The sequence below is a fragment of the Petromyzon marinus genome, unplaced genomic scaffold, assembly GCF_048934315.1.
Source record: "Petromyzon marinus isolate PM22_M1 ecotype Great Lakes invasive population unplaced genomic scaffold, UKy_Petmar_22M1.pri1.0 PM_Scaffold_17, whole genome shotgun sequence".
Classification (NCBI taxonomy): Eukaryota; Metazoa; Chordata; class Hyperoartia; order Petromyzontiformes; family Petromyzontidae; genus Petromyzon; species Petromyzon marinus.
Genome location: NW_027423135.1, coordinates 9,377 through 33,248, shown reverse-complemented (window position 1 = coordinate 33,248; position 23,872 = coordinate 9,377). Strand labels below are relative to the sequence as shown.

At 55.4% G+C, this 23,872-nt stretch overlaps 2 protein-coding genes across 2 annotated transcripts; one reads left to right on the top strand and one right to left on the bottom strand.

The window, feature by feature from the left end:
• Positions 1-1,859: 1,859 nt before the first annotated feature.
• On the top strand, positions 1,860-21,199 carry LOC116956807 (carboxypeptidase B-like). Its single transcript, XM_032978650.2, has 11 exons — positions 1,860-2,029; positions 3,731-3,806; positions 5,969-6,093; positions 9,453-9,552; positions 10,136-10,237; positions 11,513-11,617; positions 13,622-13,732; positions 15,181-15,271; positions 17,437-17,639; positions 18,964-19,048; positions 20,328-21,199. Exons 1-11 carry the CDS (start codon positions 1,959-1,961, stop codon positions 20,513-20,515), a joined length of 1,257 nt encoding a protein of 418 aa, XP_032834541.1. The 5' UTR covers positions 1,860-1,958; the 3' UTR covers positions 20,516-21,199.
• Positions 17,649-18,566, bottom strand: LOC142922775 (uncharacterized; the record flags this gene model as incomplete). Its single annotated transcript, XM_076063641.1, has 1 exon — positions 17,649-18,566. A coding segment is annotated over exon 1 (918 nt), but the record flags the coding sequence as incomplete, so codon positions are not given.
• Positions 21,200-23,872: the final 2,673 nt, after the last annotated feature.

Here is a 23,872-nt window from a genome sequence, read left to right as displayed (position 1 = left end):
TCACACCACCTACACCCACCCACCCACTTCCACCCACCTACACCCACTTCCACCCACCTACACCCACCTACACCCAACCACCCACCCAACTACCCACCTCCACCTCCACCCACCTCACCCACCCACCTCCTTGTTTCAAAGCATCGTATTGATGATGGTGATGATGACGAAATTAACCAGGGCCTCCCCTACACCACCACCACAACCACCACCACAACCACCACCACAACCACCCAACCAACACCACTACCACAACCACCACAACTACCACAACAACCACCACAACCACCACCACCACAACTACCCAACCAATACCACTACCACAACCACCACAACCACCAACCTCACCGGGGTGACACAAGGACACTTGTCATTTTTAGATTCTAAAGCTTTCGTGACTGAGGGGATTCATCTTCTTTGGTTCTTTCGGTAAAGTCACCACCACGTAGAATGAGAATAATAAAATAAAATAACACAATAAAATTCTCACGACGTTCCGGCCACAACGCAAGCGGCCGTCTTCGAATGATCTTAAGGTTGCGTTTTATTATTTTATTCTCATTCTACGTGGTGGTGACTTTACCGAAAGAACCAAAGAAGATGAATCCTTGCAGTCACGAAAGCTTAAAATTTTTAAATAGACAACTCTGATAATGATATTGGCAGCGTCCTTGACATTGATTGGTCCACACCCGAGACGGCTTTTCTTAGAGCCCTTAGTCTCACACTGATGTTGGACCAGATGAATAGTATCAAAATACGAAAAACAGTCTCCACACTGGTGTTGGACCAGATGACGCCATTGAAGCTCTGTCGTCCCGACACTTCTGTTCCTTCACCTGAAGACGGCCGCTTGCGTTGTGGCCGAAACGTCGTGAGAATTTTTAGTGTCTCATTTTGTTTTATTGTTTTATTCTCATTCTACGTGGTGGTGACTTTACCGAAAGAACCAAAGAAGACACTTGACATCTTGAGACTTCCACCCACTTCCACCCAACCACCACCACCACCACCACCACAACCACCACCACAACCACCACCACAACCACAACCCCCACAACCACCACCACCACAACCACTAACCTCACCGGGGTGACACAAGGAAACTTGTCATCTTGAGACTTCCACCCACTTCCACCCAACCACCACCACCAAAACCACCACCACAACCACCACCACAACCCCCACAACAACCCCCACAACCACCACCACCACAACCACCAACCTCACCGGGGTGACACAAGGAAACTTGTCATCTTGAGACTTCCACCCAACCACCACCACCACAACCACCACCACAACCACCACCACAACCCCCACAACCACCACCACCACAACCACCAACCTCACCGGGGTGACACAAGGAAACTTGTCATCTTGAGACTTCCACCCACTTCCACCCAACCACCACCACCAAAACCACCACCACAACCATCACCACAACCCCCACAACAACCCCCACAACCACCACCACCACAACCACCAACCTCACCGGGGTGACACAAGGAAACTTGTCATCTTGAGACTTCCACCCAACCACCACAACCATCACCACAACCACCACCACAACCCCCACAACAACCCCCACAACCACCACCACCACAACCACCAACCTCACCGGGGTGACACAAGGAAACTTGTCATCTTGAGACTTCCACCCACTTCCACCCAACCACAACCACCACCACAACCCCCACAACAACCCCCACCACAACCACCAACCTCACCGGGGTGACACAAGGACACTTATCAGCTGGAGCTGTCCACCAACGCTGCCCCACCCACATCCCTCGTGATTAAACAAACCGCAGCAGGCAATGCCCCTCCAATCCCGAGTATAAGAGGGGCGCGTTCCACAACGCTCTCTCCATCTGCACCACCACCCACCTCCTCCAACTCCTCCAACTCCTCCTCGTCGTCGTGGTCGTCTTAGCCGCCTTTGTCTTTCCCGAGTCACCATGAAGACCCTGGTGGCTCTCTGCCTCCTGGCTCTGCTGGGAGGCTGCCTAGCAGCTCGCCGCTTCGATGGGTCAGTGTGTGTCAGTGTGTCAGTGTGTGTGTGTGTGTCAGTGCGTGTGTGTGTCAGTGTGTGTCAGTGTGTCAGTGTGTGTGTGTGTATGTGTGTGTGTCAGTGTGTGTGTGTGTGTGTCAGTGTGTGTCAGTGTGTATGTGCGTGTATGTGTGTGTGTGTATGTGTGTGTGTCAGTGTGTGTGTGTCAGTGTGTGTCTATGTGTGTGTGTGTCAGTGTGTCTGTGTGTGTGTCTGTGTGTGTGTGTATGTCAGTGTGTGTGTCAGTGTGTGTGTGTGTGTCAGTGTGTATGTGTGTCAGTGTGTGTGTCAGTGTGTGTGTCAGGGTCAGTGTGTGTGTCAGTGTGTCTGTGTGTATGTGTGTGTGTCAGTGTGTGTGTCAGTGTGTGTGTGTGTCAGTGTGTGTGTGTGTATGTGTATGTCTGTGTGTGTCAGTGTGTGTCAGTGTGTCTGTGTGTCTGTGTGTATGTGTGTGTCTGTGTGTGTCAGTGTGTGTGTGTCAGTGTGTGTGTGTGTCAGTGTGTGTGTGTCAGTGTGTCTGTGTGTCAGTGTGTGTGTGTCTGTGTGTGTCTGTGTGTGTCAGTGTGTGTCAGTGTGTCTGTGTGTCAGTGTGTGTGTGTCAGTGTGTCGGTCTGTATCAGTGTGTATGTCAGTGTGTGTCTGTGTGTGTGTGTCAGTGTGTGTGTCAGTGTGTGTCAGTGTGTGTGTCAGTGTGTGTCAGTGTGTGTGTGTGTTTCAGTGTGTCTGTGTGTCAGTGTGTGTGTGTCAGTGTGTCTGTGTGTGTCAGTGGGGAGCGGTAGTGTAGCGGTTAGCGCTACGCTGCGTTATGAACCTGGCGACCCGGGTTCGATTCCCGCTCACGGCCAACACCAGTGACGATTATCTGAACCGGTCCCGGGCCTCCCCTAGGTCGACTCAGCCTCAAATGAGTACCTGGTGTGGTGTGTAAACATTGCCACTAGGGAGACAAAGGCGGTCGGGCGTGGCGCTGGCCACCCACCCCCTCGTGTACCGTTCCGGCCTTCATAGGTGCTCGCTAACAGCACTTGCTCCTACAGTCTGTCAAGGCTATATGGGGGATCTTTGTGTGTGTCAGTGTGTATGTGTGTGTCAGTGTGTATGTGTGTGTCAGTGTGTATGTGTGTGTCAGTGTGTATGTGTGTGTCAGTGTGTATGTGTGTGTCAGTGTGTATGTGTGTGTCAGTGTGTATGTGTGTGTCAGTGTGTATGTGTGTGTCAGTGTGTATGTGTGTGTCAGTGTGTATGTGTGTGTCAGTGTGTATGTGTGTGTCAGTGTGTATGTGTGTGTCAGTGTGTATGTGTGTGTCAGTGTGTATGTGTGTGTCAGTGTGTCAGTGTGTCAGTGTGTATGTGTGTGTGTGTGTCAGTGTGTATGTGTGTGTGTGTGTCAGTGTGTATGTGTATGTGTGTGTCAGTGTGTAGTGTGTAGTGTGTGAGTGTCAGTGTGTGTGTGCGGGTGTGTGTGTCAGTGTGTCAGTGTGTGTGTGCGGGTGTGTGTGTCAGTGTGTCAGTGTGTGTGTGCGGGTGTGTGTGTCAGTGTGTGTGAGTGTCAGTGTGTCAGTGTGGGTGTAAATGCGAGTGTGTGTGTGCGGGTGTGTGTGTCAGTGTGTGTAAGTGTCAGTGTGTCAGTGTGGGTGTAAATGCGGGTGTGTGTGTCACGCGCCGTCTGTGACACTGCAGCGATGTCGTCTACCGGATGGTGGTGAAGACCCCGGAGCAAGTTCAGGCGATCCGCCTCCTCGCCAAGAACATCGAGGTGCCAACCACAATCCCACCCAGCACCACCACCACCACCACAATCCCACCCAGCACCACCACAATCCCACCCAGCACCACCACCACAATCCCACCCAGCACCACCACCACCACAATCCCGCCCAGCACCACCACCACAATCCCACCCACCACCACCACCACAATCCCACCCAGCACCACCACCACAATCCCACCCAGCACCACCACCACCACAATCCCACCCAGCATCACCACCATCACCACAATCCCACCCAGCACCACCACCACCACAATCCCACCCAGCACCACCACCACCACAATCCCACCCAGCATCACTACCACCACCACAATCCCACCCAGCACCACCACCACCACCACAATCCCATCCAGCACCACCACCACAATCCCACCCAGCACCACCACCACCACAATCCCACCCAGCACCACCACCACCACAATCCCACCCAGCACCACCACCACAATACGACCCAGCACCACCACCACCACCACCACAATCCCACCCAGCACCACCACCACCACCACAATCCCACCCAGCACCACCACCATCACCACAATCCCACCCAGCACCACCACCACCACCACAATCCCACCCAGCACCATCACCACCACCACAATCCCACCCACCACCACCACCACCACAATCCCACCCAGCACCACCACCACAATCCCACCCAGCACCACCACCACCACAATCCCACCCAGCACCACCACCACCACAATCCCACCCAGCACCACCACCACCACAATCCCACCCAGCACCACCACCACCACCACAATCCCACCCAGCACCACCACCACCACCACAATCCCACCCAGCATCACCACCATCACCACAATCCCACCCAGCACCACCACCACCACAATCCCACCCAGCACCACCACCACCACAATCCCACCCAGCATCACCACCATCACCACAATCCCACCCAGCACCACCACCACCACAATCCCATCCAGCACCACCACCACAATCCCACCCAGCACCACCACCACCACCACAATCCCACCCAGCACCACCACCACCACCACAATCCCACCCACCACCACCACAATCCCACCCAGCACCACCACCACAATACGACCCAGCACCACCACCACCACCATCCCACCCAGCACCACCACCACCACAATCCCACCCAGCACCACCACCACCACAATCCCACCCAGCACCACCACCACAATCCCACCCAGCACCACCACCACCACCACAATCTCACCCACCACCACCACAATCCCACCCAGCACCACCACCACCACAATACGACCCAGCACCACCACCACCACCACAATCCCACCCAGCACCACCACCACCACCACCACAATCCCACCCAGCACCACCACCATCACCACAATCCCACCCAGCACCACCACCACCACCACAATCCCACCCAGCACCATCGCCACCACCACAATCCCACCCACCACCACCACAATCCCACCCAGCACCACCACCACAATCCCACCCAGCACCACCACCACCACAATCCCACCCAGCACCACCACCACCACAATCCCACCCAGCACCACCACCACCACAATCCCACCCAGCACCACCAACACAAACCCACCTCCCACAATCTTACCCACTATTACCACCATCCCACCCACCACCACAATCCCACCCACCACCACCACAATCCCACCCACCACCACAATTCCACCCACCACCACCACCACAATCCCACCCACCACCACAATCCCACCCACCACAACCACCATCCCACCCATCACCACAATCTCACCCACCACCACAATCTCACCACCACCACTACCACCATCCCACCAACCACCACCACAATCCCACCCACCACCACAATCCCACCCACCACGACAATCCCACCCACCACCACAATCCCACCCACCACCACCACAATCCCACCCATCACAATCCCACCCACCACCACCATCACAATCCCACCCACCATCACTACCACCATCCCACCCACTACACACAATCACACCCACCACAATGACACCCACCACCACAATCACACCCACCACACACAATCACACCCACCACAATGACACCCACCACCACCACCACAATCACACCCACCACAATCACACCCACCCACCACAATTCCACCCACCACAATCCGAACCAAACACCATCACCACAACCCCAATACCACCGCCCCCCTACCACCACCACCACCACCACAGGTGGACTTCTGGAGGCCTGACAGCGCTGAGCAGGTGGCTGTGGGCATGGAGGTGGACATCCGCGTTCCCGCAGCGCAGGGCGACTACGCCCGCTCCTTCATGCAGCGCAGTGGCCTGCCCCTCCAGTACGTGGGAACACCGCTGTCTGTGGGCCTCTGTGTGAGTCTGTGGGTCTCTGTGTGAGTCTGTGGGTCTCTGTGTGAGTCTGTGGGTCTCTGCGTGAGTCTGTGGGTCTCTCTGTTAATCTGTGGGTCTCTGTGTGAGTCTGTGGGTCTCTGTGTTAGTCTGTGGGTCTCTCTGTTAATCTGTGGGTCTCTGTGTGAGTCTGTGGGTCTCTGTGTGAGTCTGTGGGCCTCTGTGTGAGTCTGTGGGTCTCTGTGTTAGTCTGTGGGTCTCTGTGTGAGTCTGTGGGTCTCTGTGTTAGTCTGTGGGTCTCTGCGTGAGTCTGTGGGTCTCTCTGTTAATCTGTGGGTCTCTGTGTGAGTCTGTGGGTCTCTGTGTTAGTCTGTGGGTCTCTGTGTTAGTCTGTTGGTCTCTGTGTGAGTCTGTGGGTCTTTGTGTTAGTCTGTGGGTCTCTCTGTTAGTCTGTGGGTCTCTGTGGTAGTCTGTGGGTCCCTGTGCTAGTCTGTGGGTTTCTGTGTTAGTCTGTGGCTCTCTGTGTTTGTCTGTGGGTCTCTATGTTAGTCTGTGGGTCTCTGTGTAAGTCTGTGGGTCTCTGTGGTAGTCTGTGGGTCTCTGTGTTAGTCTGTGGGTCTCTGTGTTAGTCTGTGGGTCTCTTTGTTAGTCTGTGGGTCTCTGTGTTAGTCTGTGGGTCTCTGTGTAAGTCTGTGGGTCTCTGTGGTAGTCTATGGGTCTCTGAGTCTATGGGTCTCTGTGTGAGTCTGTGGGTCTTTATGCTAGTCTGTGGGTCTCTGTGTTAGTCTGTGGGTCTCTGTGTTTGTCTGTGGGTCTCTATGTTAGTCTGTGGGTCTCTGTGTAAGCCTGTGGGTCTCTGTGTGAGTCTGTGGGTCTCTGTGGTAGTCTGTGGGTCTCTGTGGTAGTCTGTGGGTCTCTGTGTTAGTCTGTGGGTCTCTGTGTTAGTCTGTGGGTCTCTGTGGTAGTCTGTGGGTCCCTGTGCTAGTCTGTGGGTCTCTATGTTAGTCTGTGGGTTTCTGTGTTAGTCTGTGGGTCTCTGTGTGAGTCTGTGGGTCTCTGTCTTAATCTGTGGGTCTCTGTGTGAGTCTGCGGGTCTCTGTGCTAGTCTGTGGGTCTCTGTGTGAGTCTGTGGGTCTCTATGTTAGTCTGTGGGTCTCTGTGTGAGTCTGTGGGTCTCTCTGTTAGTCTGTGGGTCTCTATGCTAGTCTGTCAGTCTCTGTGGTAGTCTGTGGGTCTCTGTGTGAGTCTGTGGGTCTCTGTGCTAGTCTGTGGGTCTCTGTGTGAGTATGTGGGTCTCTGTGTTAGTCTGTGGGTCTCTGTGGTAGTCTGGGTCTCTGTGTTAGTCTGTGGGTCTCTATGCTAGTCTGTGGGTCTCTATGGTAGTCTGTGGGTCTCTGTGTGAGTCTGTGGGTCTCTCCCCTTTTGGCGTCATCTGGTCGAGCACCAATTGGGTCGAGGCTCAAAAGAAAGCCGTCCCTTGGTGTGGACCAATCAATGTCAAGGACAATGCATATATTATCATAGTATGTTTTTTGTTTGCATTTTGACTGCAGGTATTGTGGTTAATACAGTAACATGAATCCTTGTAAAAAGGTTTCAGTTTTCCTGCCAGAAAAAAGGGGGAAAACACTATTATATCCGTAGTTCTTTCGGTAAAGTGACTTTACCGAAAGAACTAAGAACATGAATTACTGCAGTCACGAAAGCTTTAAATCAAAACTATTATTATATTTTGGTACTGGCAAAGGAGGTCTAATGATGAAGTAAGGAGTTGTTAGTAAGTGAGTTGTTAGTAAGTAAGGAGTTGTTAGTGAGTAAGGAGTTGTTAGTAAGTAAGGAGTTGTTAGTAAGTAAGGAGCTGTTAGTGAGTAAGGAGTTGTTAGTAAGTAAGGAGTTGTTAGTAAGTAAGGAGCTGTTAGTGAGTAAGGAGTTCGTAAGTGAGGAGTTGTTGGTGAGTAAGGAGTTGTTAGTGAGTAAGGAGTTGTTAGTGAGTAAGGAGGTGTTAGTGAGTAAGGAGTTGTTAGTGAGTAAGGAGTTCGTAAGTGAGGAGTTGTTAGTGAGTAAGGAGTTGTTAGTGAGTAAGGAGTTGTTAGTGAGTAAGGAGTTGTTAGTGAGTAAGGAGTTGTTAGTGAGTAAGGAGGTGTTAGTGAGTAAGGAGTTGTTAGTAAGTAAGGAGTTGTTAGTAAGTAAGGAGCTGTTAGTGAGTAAGGAGTTCGTAAGTGAGGAGTTGTTAGTGAGTAAGGAGTTGTTAGTGAGTAAGGAGTTGTTAGTGAGTAAGGAGTTGTTAGTGAGTAAGGAGGTGTTAGTGAGTAAGGAGTTGTTAGTGAGTAAGGAGTTCGTAAGTTAGGAGTTGTTAGTGAGTAAGGAGTTGTTAGTGAGTAAGGAGTTGTTAGTGAGTAAGGACTTTTTAGTGAGTAAGGAGTTGTTCATAAGTAAGGAGTTGTTAGTAAGTAAGTTGTCAGTAAGTAAGGAGTTGTTAGTAAAGAGTTGTTAGTGAGTAAAGAGTTGTTAGTGAGTAAAGAGTTGTTAGTGAGTAAGGAGTTGTTAGTAAGTAAGTTGTTAGTAAGTAAGGAGTTGTTAGTAAAGAGTTGTTAGTGAGTAAAGAGTTGTTAGTAAGTAAGGAGTTGTTAGTAAGTAAGGAGTTGTTAGTAAGTGTAGGACTTGTCCCTTGCTTGTTACTCGACACGTGTGCGGTGATGGCACAGCCATCGATCGAGGTGTCGAACTCGAACCGCGTTGTTAGTGATCGGCATCTCGCTCGCTGAAGGTGTCGATGCCTTCAGGGAAGTCGTGGACTCTGTAGACGCAACTGCGCACAATTCTGTGAGTCGCTTATAACCGCTTTGCCGTTACTTATTGCCAATTATGGACTCAGACTATTGTCCTATCATCTCACAGAGTCCCTGGCGCGTAACAATATGCTAAACGGTGGCAGTGGGGGTCGCCAGATGCCGATTTATTACTAATGAACCCCCAATGATCCGATCGAAATTAGGGATTTCGATGGGATCATTGGGGGGCACGTGCCACCACCCCCCCCAGTGGCTACAGACACTGGTGAGCCCCCCCCCAGTAATATTTTCAAAAGGGAAAACTAAGTTACTTTTTTTTAAAATTATATTTACAAGGCTAACAACGAATAGAATGCAGCATTCACAAACGAAACAACGTTTCACTTCACCTTAGGCCTGCAGCCCCTAAAGCCCCCCACGCCTCGATCCGGCCCTGCCCCTAAGGGGTGTAAATCCGTGAGCTCCGTCTCCGCTTGGGACGTGAATCCCCTTGCCTGCCCCCCACCACACACTCTGCCCCCCACTCTGCCCCCCCCCCACCACTCTGCCTACGACAGGCCCTTCATCCAGGACCTCCAGCAGGCCATCGATGCCCAGCTTGACGGGGTTCGCTCCACCGCCGGCTACAACTATGAGAAGTACCACAACTGGGACGAGGTGAGAGGGTGATGGTGGTGGTGATGGTGGTGGAGGTGGTGGAGGTGGTGGTGGTGATGATGACAGTGACGGTGATGGTGACGGTGATGATGACGGTGATGATGATGATGATGATGCCGTTGATGGTGATAATGATGACGGCGGTGATGGTGATAATGATGCCGATGACGGTGATGAAGATGACGGTGATGGTGTTGATGACGGTGATGGTGTCGATGACGGTAATGGTGTCGATGATGGTGATGGTGTCGATGACGATGACGGTGATGGTGTCGATGACGGCGATGGTGACGATGACGATGACGGTGATGGTGTCGATGACGGCGATGGTGACGATGACGATGACGGTGATGGTGTTGACGCCGGTGATGGTGACGACAACGCTGATGGTGTCGACGATGGTGTCGATGACGATGATGGCGACGATGTCGGTGATGGTGATGATGACGGTGATGGTGTCGACGACGCTGATGGTGACGATGACGCTGATGGTGACGACGACGCTGATGGCGACGATGACGGTGATGGTGACGATGGTGACGATGGCGATGTCCGTCCCCCTCCCCTCTTGCCGCGCACACAGATCAGCGCGTGGCAGTCGAGCATCGTGGCCGAGAACCCCGACCTGGTGTCCCTCACCCGGATCGGATCCTCCTACCAGGGCCGCCCGCTCCTGCTGCTGACGGTACCCGGGGGCCGGTGGGCACGGTCAGCCTGGCCTACCGTCGGGGCTACTCGGGCAGTGGGCGGGGCTACAGGGCAGTGGGCGGGGGCTACACGGGCAGTGGGCGGGGGCTACACGAGCAGTGGGCGGGGCTACACGGGCAGTGGGCACGGCCTGGCAACCAGCGGGGCTTCACGGGCAGTGGGCGGGGGCTACCTGGGCAGTGGGCGGGGCTACCCAGGCAGTGGGCGGGGGGCTACCCGGGCAGTGGGCGGGGGGCTACCCGGGCAGTGGGCGGAGCTACCCGGGCAGTGGGCGGGGCTACCCGGGCAGTGGGCGGGGGCTACCCGGGCAGTGGGCGGGGATACCCGGGCAGTGGGCGGGGCTACATGAGCAGTGGGCACGGCCTGGCAACCAGCGGGGCTACCCGGGCAGTGGGCGGTGGCTACCCGGGCAGTGGGCGGGGCTACACGGATGTCCAGTAGGGGCAGCAGAAGGCTACGGGCTGACGTGAATGTGGCTGCCTCACCATTGGTGCTGTCACCCCCTAAACTAAAACCATACACAACTTTTTTCGCATTTATTGCCTACCAGGTAAGTGAGTGGGGTTCCGTAGCGCTTTATTTTTTGTCAGGAGCGACGCTGGCGGTCGCAAACAACAGAAGCTCAACGCCGTGACGGCTTTGTCACGTGCCCGGTGACGTTGATTCTAAATTCTAAACGTGGAGGGCAGGAAGGGGAAACCGGAGGACCTGGAGACAAATCCACGCGACCAAGAGGACAGAGATAGAGACAGAGACACCGCACACTCCAAATATCACAGCAGCAGCAGCAGCAGGCGTCGTGGTCGAGGTCGAACCCACGACCTCCTGTATACCAGGCGAGGTCGTCAACATCTCCTAGCCACCGTGATGATGATGATGAGAGACACCGCAAACTCCAAATATCACAGCAGGCATCGTCAGGGTCGAGGTCGAACCCACGACTTCCTGTATACCAGGCGAGGTCGTCAACATCTCCTAGCCACCGTGATGATGATGATGAGAGAGAGAGAGAGACACGCAGATTCCAAATACACAGCAGCAGATGTCAGGATCGAGATCGAACCCACGACCTCCTGTAGACCAGGCGAGGTAGTCAACATCTCCTAGCCACCGTGATGATGACAGAGAGAGACGCAGATTCCAAATCTACAGCAGCAGGCATCGTCAGGATCGAGATCGAACCCACGACCTCCTGTAGACGAGGCGAGGTAGTCAACATCTCGACACCATCACCTCTTTGCCGCCCTACCAGGTGGGGAAGAAGAGCCAGACGCAGAAGAAGGCCTTCTTCATGGACTGCACCTTCCACGCTCGTGAATGGATCTCCCCGGCCTTCTGCCAGTGGTTCGTCAAGGAGGTGAGCCACCAGGGGGCTGGGGGGGCTGGGGGGGGGGCTGGGGGGGGGGGTTCTAATCCGGGCAGTGGTGGATGCAAGGGGGCGAGCGATCGGGCGAGCGTCTGTGCGTTATAGCGGCGCTCCATCCCCATGTCACACTAGCGGTGCCAGCGCGTCACACTAGCGGGCCAGTCCCCGCGTCACACTAGCGGTGCCAGTCCCCGTGTCACACTAGCGGTGCCAGCGCGTCACACTAGCGGGCCAGTCCCCGCGTCACACTAGCGGGCCAGTCCCCGCGTCTCACTAGCGGTGCCAGCGCGTCTCACTAGCGGTGCCAGTCTCCGCATCTCACTAGCGGTGCCAGCGCGTCACACTAGCGGTGCCAGTCTCCGCGTCTCACTAGCGGTGCCAGTCTCCGCGTCTCACTAGCGGTGCCAGCGCGTCACACTAGCGGTGCCAGCGCGTCTCACTAGCGGTGCCAGCGCGTCACACTAGCGGTGCCAGCGCGTCTCACTAGCGGTGCCAGCGCGTCTCACTAGCGGTGCCAGCGCGTCTCACTAGCGGTGCCAGCGCGTCTCACTAGCGGTGCCAGCGCGTCACACTAGCGGTGCCAGCGCGTCTCACTAGCGGTGCCAGCGCGTCTCACTAGCGGTGCCAGCGCGTCTCACTAGCGGTGCCAGCGCGTCTCACTAGCGGTGCCAGCGCGTCTCACTAGCGGTGCCAGCGCGTCTCACTAGCGGTGCCAGCGCGTCACACTAGCGGTGCCAGCGCGTCTCACTAGCGGTGCCAGCGCGTCTCACTAGCGGTGCCAGCGCGTCTCACTAGCGGTGCCAGCGCGTCTCACTAGCGGTGCCAGCGCGTCTCACTAGCGGTGCCAGCGCGTCTCACTAGCGGTGCCAGCGCGTCACACTAGCGGTGCCAGCGCGTCTCACTAGCGGTGCCAGCGCGTCTCACTAGCGGTGCCAGCGCGTCTCACTAGCGGTGCCAGCGCGTCTCACTAGCGGTGCCAGCGCGTCTCACTAGCGGTGCCAGCGCGTCTCACTAGCGGTGCCAGCGCGTCTCACTAGCGGTGCCAGCGCGTCTCACTAGCGGTGCCAGCGCGTCTCACTAGCGGTGCCAGCGCGTCTCACTAGCGGTGCCAGCGCGTCTCACTAGCGGTGCCAGCGCGTCTCACTAGCGGTGCCAGCGCGTCTCACTAGCGGTGCCAGCGCGTCTCACTAGCGGTGCCAGCGCGTCTCACTAGCGGTGCCAGCGCGTCTCAGCGTTGCGCTCGACCAGCGCTCCCGGGCGGGGAAGCCAGCGCGTCGTGTCGGGCGAAACAGAAACGGCGCCGCCCCGCGTGACGGCCTTGCCCACGCGAAACGCGGAACCTTCACCTAGGGGCGATGTGCCCGTCATTGCGATCTGACGCTTCTGCGTCTGCGTCTGTCTGCGTCTGTGTCTGTCTGCGTCTGTGTCTGTGTCTGCGTCTGTCTGCGTCGTCTGTGTCTGTGTCTGTCTGTGTCTGCGTCTGCGTCTGTGTCTGTCTGTGTCTGTGTCTGCGTCTGTGTCTATCTGTGTCTGTGTCTGCGTCTGTGTCTAACTGTGTCTGCGTCTGCGTCTGTGTCTGTCTGTGTCTGTGTCTGCGTCTGTGTCTGTCTGTGTCTGTATCTTTCTGTGTCTGTGTCTGTCTGTGTCTGTGTCTGTCTGTGTCTGTGTCTGCATCTGTGTCTATCTGTGTCTGCGTCTGTGGCTGCGTCCGTGTCCATGTCTGCGTCTGCATCTGCGTCTGCGTCTGCATCTGTCTTTGTCTGCGTCTGTGTCTGCGTCTGTGTCTGCATCTGCGTCTGTGTCCCTGTCTGCGTCTGCATCTGTGTCTGCGTCTGCATCTGTGTCTGTGTCTGCATCTGTGTCTGCATCTGTGTCTGCGCCTGCATGTCCGTCCGCGTCTCCGTTTGCGTCTGCGTGTCCGTCCGCGTGTCCGTCTGTGTCTGCGTCCGCGTGTCCGTGTGCGTCTGCGTCTGTGTCCGCGCGAGCGTGGCTCAGGCCGTGTCCACGTACGGCTCGGACGCTACCATGACCAGCTTGCTGGACGGCATGGACTTCCACATCCTCACCGTGTTCAACGTGGACGGATACGCCTACAGCTGGAGCAACGTGAGGCAGCAAACAAAGCAGACAGCAACCAACAACCAAACAACATCAGCAGACAAACACCCTACCTGTCAGCTGTTATTTCCGACTCTCTGTGTGTGTGTGTCTCTCTCTCTCTCCCTATGCCTCTCTCTTAGATCGCTCACATGTCCTCTGGATTACACTTATCATGCTCACGTGTCCTCTGGATTGCACTTATCATGCTCACATGTCCTTTGGATTACACTCTCATGCTCACATGTCCTTTGGATTGCACTCTGATGCTCACATGTCCTTTGGATTACACTCTCATGCTCATATGTCCTTTGGATTGCACTCTGATGCTCACATGTCCTTTGGATTGCACCTCTCATGCTCACATGTCCTTTGGATTACACTCTCATGCTCACATCTCTTTTGGATTGCACTCTCATGCTCACATGTCCTTTGGATTGCACTCCCATGCTCACATGTCCTTTGGATTGTACTCCCATGCTCACATGTACTTTGGATTACACTTCTCATGTTCACATGTCCTTTAAATTGCACTTCTCATGGTCACGTGTCGTTTGGATTACACTCTCATGATCACGTGTCCTTTGGATTGCACTTCTCATGGTCACATGTCCTCTGGATTACACTCTCATGCTCACATGTGCTTTGGATTGCACTTCTCATGCTCACATGTGCTTTGGATTGCACTCTGATGCTCACGTGACCTTTGGATTACACTCTCATGCTCACATGTCCTTTGGATTGCTTGTGTTGCGAGCGAAACGTCGTGATTTATTTTATTTTATACCTTACGTGACTTTATCGAAATAACCAAAGAGTATGGATTCCTGCAGTCACGAGAAACATCGAACCTGGCGACCCGAGTTCGATTCCCGCTCACGGCCAACACCGGTGACGATTATCTGAACCGGTCCTGGGCCTCCCCTAGGTCGACTCAGACTCAAATGAGTTACCTGGTGTAGCGGTGGTGTAGTAGTAAACGTCGCCACTGGGGGAGACAAAGGCGGCCGGGCGTGATGCTGCTGGCCACCCACCCCCTCGTGTGCCGTGCCGGAAACCTTCATAGGGGGTGCTCGCTACTAACAGCACTTGCCCCTACAGTCTGTTACAGGCTACACGGGGGACCTTTGTCTGTGTCTACCTGCATAGCTGCTGCTGCTACTCGCTACTAACAGCACTTGCCCCTACAGTCTGTTACAGGCTACACGGGGGACCTTTGTCTGTGTCTACCTTCACAGGTGCTGCTGCTACTCGCTACTAACAGCACTTGCCCCTACAGTCTGTAGAGGCTACACGGGGGACCTTTGTCTGTGTCCCACTGCTGACCCGCCACTCCCCCCCTCCCCCCACTCCCCCCCACTCCCCCCCCACTCCCCCCCACTCCCCCCACTCCCCCCACTCCCCCCCCTCCCCCCACTCCCCCCCACTCCCCCCCACTCCCCCCACTCCCCCCACAGGACAGAATGTGGCGCAAGACGCGATCCCCCAACGCGGGCACCTCGTGCATCGGCACGGACCCCAACCGCAACTTCGACGCCGGCTGGTGCAGTACGGAGCGCATGGCAACACCAAAAAAACCAACACCACCACACACAACCACCACCACCACCCACCACCACAACCACAACCACAACAACCACCACCACAACCACCAACCACCACAACCACAACAACCACAACCACCACAACCACCACCACCACCACACCACCACAACAACCACAACCACCACAACCACAACAACCACCACCACAACCACAACCACCACAACCCCACCACCCACCACCACCACACCACCACCACCACCACCACCACCACCACCACAACCACCACCACCACCACCACCACCACCACCAACCACCACAACCACCACAACCACCACCCACCACCACCACCACACCACCACCAACACCACCACCACCACCACCACCACCACCACCACCACAACCACCACCACCACAACCACCACCACCACCACCACCACCACCACCACCACCACCCACCACCACAACCACCACCACACACCACCACCACCACAACCACCACCACCACAACCACCACACACCACAACCACCACAACCACCACAACCACCACCACAACAACCACAACAACCACCACCAACACCACAACAACCACAACCACCACAACCACAACCACCACCACCACAACCACCACCACCACCACCACAACCACCACCACCACAACCACCACCACCACAACCACCACCACAACCACAACCACCACAACCACCACCACAACCACCACCACCACCACAACCACCACAACCACCACAACCACCACAACCACCACCACCACCACAACCACCACAACCACCACCACCACAACCACCACCACCACAACCACCACAACCACCACCACCACCACAACCACCACAACCACCACAACCACCACAACCACCACCACAACCACAACCACCACCACCACCACAACCACCACAACAACCACCACCACCACAACCACCACAACCACCACCACCACAACCACCACCACCACCACCACAACCACCACAACAACCACCACAACAACCACCACCACCACAACCACCACCACAACCACAACCACCACAACCACCACAACCACCACAACCACCACCAACACCACAACCACCACCACCACCACAACAACCACCACCACAACCACCACAACCACCACCACCACCACAACCACCACCACAACCACAACCACCACAACCACCACAACCACAACCACCACAACCACAACCACCACCACCACCACAACCACCACAACCACCACAACCACCACAACCACAACCACAACCACCACAACCATCACAACCACCACAACCACCACAACCACCACCAACACCACCACAACCACCACCATCACCACCACGGCGATCACCACCAACACGACCACCACCACAACCACCACCAACACCACCAACACCACCACCACGACCACCACGACCACCACCAAAACCACCACCACCACAACCACCACCACCACAACCACCACCACCGCCACTACCACCACCACCACCACAACCACCACCACCGCCACTACCACCACCACCACCACAACCACCACCACCACAACCACCACCACCGCCACTACCACCACCACCACCACAACCACCGCCACCGCGGGCACGGCAGGCCGGTTCAGATGTTTGCCACTGATGTTGAAATCGAACTCGGGTCAACGGGGTCATCGTCACAGCGTCCCCCCTGTAACCCCTCCCCCTGCCCCCCCCTGTAACCCCTCCCCATGCCCCCCCCCTGTAACCCCTCCCCCTGCCCCCCCATTGTTGTCTCCATGTGCCCCCCCTGTAACGCCTCCCCCTGCCCCCCCCCTGTAACCCCTCCCCCTGCCCCCCCATTGTTGTCTCCATGTGCCCCCCCTGTAACCCCTCCCCCTGCCCCCCCCTGTAACCCCTCCCCATGCCCCCCCCTGTAACCCCTCCCCCTGCCCCCCCCATTGTTGTCTCCATGTGCCCCCCCCTGTAACCCCTCCCCCTGCCCCCCCATTGTTGTCTCCCTGTGCCCCCCCCCTGTAACCCCTCCCCCTGCCCCCCATTGTTGTCTCCCTGTGCTCCCCCCCCTTAACCCCTGCCCCCCCATTGTTGTCTCCATGTGCCCACCCCCGTAACCCCTCCCCCTGCCCCCCCCCCATTGTTATCTCCCCGTGGCTCACCACCCCCCATAACTCCCCCATCCACCCACCACGTGACAGCCGGAGGCGCGTCCTCTAGCCCATGCGCTGAGACGTACTGTGGCACGCGCATTGAGTCCGAGGTGGAGTCCAGCTCCATGGCCGACTTCATCCGCTCGCGCATCTCCTCCATCAAGGCCTACGTGTCGGTGCACTCGTACTCACAGATGCTGCTCTTCCCCTATGCCTACACCTACGCGCTGCCGCCCAATCACGCCGAGCTCGTGAGCGACCGCACACGGCACCACCTCATCCTCGTCGTCATCGTCATCCTCGTCGTCGTCGTCCCCCTCCTCCTCAGTGTCGTCATCCCCATTGTCGTCTTTCTCATTGTCATCATTCTCATTGTCATCATATTCATTGTCGTCATTCTCATTGTCGTCATCCTCATTGTCATCATCCTCATTGTCGTCTTTCTCATTGTCGTCATCCTCATTGTCGTCTTTCTCATTGTCATCATTCTCATTGTCATCGTCCTCATTGTCATCATCCTCATTGTCATCAGCATCATTGTCATCCTCCTCATTGTCATCCTCCTCATTGTCATCATCCTCATTGTCATCCTCCTCATTGTCGTCATTCTCATTGTCATCCTCCTCATTGTCATCGCCATCATTGTCATCCTCTTCATTGTCATCCTCCTCATTGTCATCATTCTCATTGTCGTCATTCTCATTGTCATCCTCCTCATTGTCATCGTCATCATTGTCATCCTCTTCATTGTCATCCTCCTCATTGTCATCATTCTCATTGTCATCCTCCTCATTGTCATCTTCCTCATTGTCATCCTCCTCATTGTCATCATCCTCATTGTCATGCTCCTCATTGTCATCCTCCTCATTGTCATCCTCCTCATTGTCATGCTCCTCATTGTCCTCCTCCTCATTATCATCCTCCTCATTATCATCCTCCTCATTGTCATGCTCCTCATTGTCATCCTCCTCATTGTCATCCTCCTCATTGTCATCCTCCTCATTGTCATCATCCTCATTGTCATCTTCCTCATTGTCATCATCCTCATTGTCATCCTCCTCATTATCATCATCCTCATTGTCATCTTCCTCATTGTCATCATCCTCATTGCCGTCATCCTCATTGTCATGCTCCTCATTGTCATCATCCTCATTGTCATGCTCCTCATTATAATTCATCCTCATTGTCATCATCCTCATTGTCATCCTCCTCATTGTCATCCACCTCATTGTCATCATCCTCATTGTCATCCTCCTCATTGTCATGCTCCTCATTGTCATCTTCCTCATTGTCATCATCCTCATTGTCATCCTCATTGTCATCCTCTTCATTGTCATCATCCTCATTGTCATCATCCTCATTGTCCTCCTCGTCATCCTCCTCATTGACACCCGGTCACCGCGTCGTTGTCACCCGGTCCCCCCCCCCTTCACCCCCACCCCCTCACCCCCCTCACCCCCCCTCACCCCCACCCTCACCCCCCCCCTCACCCCACCCTCACCCCTTCTCCCCCACCCTCTGACCTCCCCCCACCAATGGCCGTGTGATGTCCGTGCTGCCGTGTGTGTGCCACAGCAAAGCCTGTCCAAGACGGCTGTGAGCGCCCTGCAGGGGCTGTACAACACTCGCTACACCTACGGATCCAGCGCCACCACCATCTGTGAGTGCACACTGCCGCTGTTTATTCTGAGTTTGCTTGTTTCCCTGTCCGTGGTCGCGTGCGTGTTCCCCTCCGCGTTTAGAATCAACCGATCGCAATGAAGGCAAATTTCGATTGAAAGCTTTCGTGACTGCAGGGATTCATATTCTTGGTTCTTTCGGTAAAGTCACCACGTAGAAGGGAAATAATGAAAAAAATTACAAATATAAAAAGAATATTCCCGTGCTTTCCACACCTGATGATCATTGCTTGTGTTGCAGTCGCAACGTCGTGAGAATTGTTTTTATTTTTATTGTTTCCCTTCTCCGTGACTTTACCGAAAGAACCAAGCATACGTGATAAGCCACTTCGCGTGAGCTGTCATTCGTGATGGCCAGGCGTCGCTTCGGACAAAACGAGTGACACAGCAACTCAGCGGGGCCTTACTTACCTGCTAACGATAAAATAGTTTAGTTTTAGTATGGGTCTCTGTGAGTATGGCTCTCTAGATTCCTGAGTGTCTCTGTGGGTCTCCACGGTTCTAATTGGGTCTCTGCAGGTCTCTATGAGTATTATCTGGTTTCTATGGGTCTCTGTGAGTCTGGCTCTCTAGATTCCTGAGTGTCTCTGTGGGTCTCTACGGTTCTAATTGGGTCTCTGTAGGTCTCTATGAGTATTATCTGGTTTCTATGGGTCTCTGTGGGTATGGCTCTCTAGATTTCTGAGTGTCTCTGTGGGTCTCTACGGTTCTAATTGGGTCTCTGCAGGTCTCTATGAGTATTATCTGGTTTCTATGGGTCTCTGTGGCTCTCTGGTTCTCTACGAGTCTGCGATAAATTTCCATGCGATGACGACGACGATGATGATGATGAAACGCCGCAACTTCGCGTGAGCTGTCATTCGTGATGGCCACGGTCGCTTCTGACAAAAAGAGCGACACGGGAGTTCAGTGAGGCCTTGCTTACCTGATATGTAGTTGAGTCTCTCACTGCGGGCCTACGGGATGCCATGTGTGGAGTCTATGGGCCACTAACCTCTCCCACCGATCACCTCTTCGAGTCTCCATCACCTCCTCTGGTCCCATCGATCTCCATCACCTCCTCTGGTCCCATCGATCTCCATCACCTCCTCCAGTCTCCACCATCATCATAATCATCATCCAACCCCCGAACCCTAACCCACAACCAATCTCCATCAACAAACACAACCTGCAAATTGCTCAATTGGACCGCTCCCCCCTCACTGTCCCCCCTGCCCTCCCCCCCTTTACCACCCCCCCCCCCACTACCCCCACCACCAGACATCGCGTCGGGCGGCTCCGACGACTGGGCCTATGACGTGGGCATCAAATACTCCTTCACGCTGGAGCTGCGTGACACCGGCCGCTACGGCTTCCTGCTGCCCGAGAGCCAGATCCGGCCCACGTGCGAGGAGACCATGGTGGCCATCAAGGTCATCGCAGAGTACGTGCTGGCCAACGCCAAGTAGGGAGCCCCTTGGCGCGGCGGAGCGCGGAGGCCCTCGGCGGACTGACGGATGGACCAATGGGCTGATGGATGGACTGACCGATGGATAGACTGACGGATGGACCGATGGACCGATGGACTGATGGACTGATGGATGGGCTGACCGATGGATAGACTGACGGATGGACCGATGGACTGATGGACTGATGGATAGACTGATGGATGGACCGATAGACTGATGGACTGATGGATGGGCTGACCGATGGATAGACTGACGGATGGACCGATGGACTGATGGACTGATAGATGGACTGACCGATGGATAGACTGATGGATGGACCGATAGACTGATGGATGGACTGACCAATGGACTGACCGATGGACGGACCGACGGACGGACGGACTCACGCACCTCTCACCGACACCGCTGTCTGATCTTCCTGCGACGTGAGCCCACCCATCCGTTGGCAGTGGGCCGAGGCTGCAGTGGAGGTCAGCGTGTAGAGGCTGGAGTTCTCGATGAACGCGTGTGTGTGCGTGTGTGTGTCAATGTGCGTGTGTCCACCCGTGCGTGTCCGCCCGTGTGTGTCCATTGTGAACATCTGACCACGTGTCCCCCTCCGGCTGCCAACCGCCTCCCCCCGCCGCCCCCCGCTCTTCCCTCACCCCCCCCCCCCCCCCAATAAAATGTTTCTTGAAACGTAAACAGGCGTCGAGTGTCACCGTGTTGTGTGTGTCTCGTTGTGTATCTCGTTGTGTGTCTCGTTGTGTGTGTCTGTGGGTGGTTCGTCTGCCAGTCATCATCTCAGTCGGTCAACCTCATTGCACCTGCTGGGTCTGCCCCGTGACCTCCTGCACCTGGCCTGGCACAGTAGGGGGCACAGGTGGTGGTGCATCTTCCGGTCATCTCAGTCAGTCGAACCATGGCACCTGCTGGGTCTGTCCCCGTGACCTCTTGCCAGCGGACACTTCACGTGGCCTTAAAATGCACCTAGCCTGGCACAAGCAGCGTGGCGACGTTACCGCCACGTCCTGGTGAATGTCGGTTGTTGTTGTTTGGGGAGCGGTGGTGCAGCGGTTAGCGCTACGCTGCGCTACGAACCCGCCATCCCGAGTTCGATTCCCGCTCACGGCCACCAGCACCAGGTGACGAATATCAGCACCGGTCCTGGGCCTCCCCTAGGTCGACTCGGCCTCAAACGAGTACCGTGACGGCTCCCCACTGAAAAAAGACGAAGTAAAAACAAAGACAAAGATCCCCCGTATAGCCTGAACAGACTGTTGGGGCAAGTGCTGTGAGCGAACACCTATGAAGGCCGGAACGGCACACGAGGGGGTGGGTGGCCAGCACCACGCCCTGCCGCCTTTGTCTCCCCAGTGGCGATGTTTTTACGCACCCAGGTACTCATTTGAGGCTGAGTCGACCTCGCCGGACACACACACACGCGCACACACACGCACACACACGCACACACACACACGCGTACGCACATACACACGCACACACGCGCGCACACACACACGCACACACGCGTACGCACACACACAAACACGCACACATACACACGCACACACACACACGCGCGCACACACACACGCGCAAACACACAACACACACAACACACGCACGCACACGACACACGCGACACAACACACACACGCACACACACGACACACACACACAACAACAACAACCGCCATTCGCCACTAAGTGGCGGTGACGTCACCACGACGCTTGTGCCAGGCCACGTGCACCTTGAGGCCGCGTGAAGTGTCGAACGCCCGCTGGCAGGAGGTCACGGGGCAGACCCAGAAAGTGCCACGGGTCGACTGACTGAGATGACTGGCTGATGCACCACCTGTGCCCCCTACTGTGCCAACCTGCTGTGCTTTAGCCACCCGGCGCTCCGCCCGTTGTTGTGAGCGTCGCTCCTCCGCCCTCCGTTGTTGTTGGAGGGCGACTGCCTCCAACTGCCCAGTAGCGTCCTTCACGAGGCTCCTCTACAGAGGCCGATCTTGACACCGCTGGTACCAGTCATCGGCAAGTCCACTCAGCTCCACGTCCTCCTGTACCACATCACTCCATCTCTTCTCTAGCCCGTGCCGCGCCCGTTTAGCCCCCTCGATCCGGCCGAACAAAAGCTGTTTCGGCATACGGTGGCTGGGCATGCGGGCTACATGACCCAGCCAACGCAGCCTTGCCTGCCGGAGGAGCTCACCGATGGGACCTTGCCCAGATCTTTCAAGGATTTGTGAGCTCCTCACACAATCCAGCCTGGCTAAACCCAGGATGGATCGTAGGCAGGCCAGCCTAAATGTTTCTCACCGGTGAAGATGTTTCATTAAGGGGGTCCATGTTTCGCAAGCGTAGAGAGGAGAGGGAATGACCGTGGACGAGAAGACCTGAAGCTTAGAGCGAAGCGACAGACCAGGTAGCTTCCACACAGCGTTACGCAACCGATGAAAAGAAATTGCCGCTCGAATGATTCGGAGTGAGACTTCTGCTGTTAAACTGGAGCCGGTCATAAGCACACTGCCCAGGTATGGGAAACTCTCCACTCTCTCCACAACTGCCCCATCACCGATTGGGAGTTGTGGGGGTGGAGTGTCCGATGGTACAAAATACCCAGGCAGGTGCTTAGTTTTGGTGGGGGTGATGGTAAGGCCCCATCTCTTAGTGGCACGCTCCAGCCTCCACACACACAACACACACACAACAAACACACGACACACAAACTCACAACACACACAACACACACAACACACACACACAACACACACACAGCACACACACACGCACACACACACACGAACACACACGAACACACACGCGTACACGACACACACCACACACACACAAGACACACACACACCACACACACAACACACACACGACACAACACACACACACGACACACACACACACAACACACACACGTAGAAAACACGCACAACACACACGCACGACACACAATACACACAACACAACACACGACACAACACACACATAACACACACACACAACATACACACAACACACACACGACATACAACACACGACACACACAGGACACTCAACACACACACACCACACACACGACACACAACACACACACGACACACAACACACACACGACACACACAACACACACGACACACACAACACACACACAACACACACACGACACACACACCACACACAACACACACGACACACAACATACACACAACACACACAACACACGACACACACAACACACACACGACACACAACATACACAGAACACACACACACAACACACACACACAACACACACACACAACACACACACACGACACACACAACACACACACACGACACACACAACACACACAACAC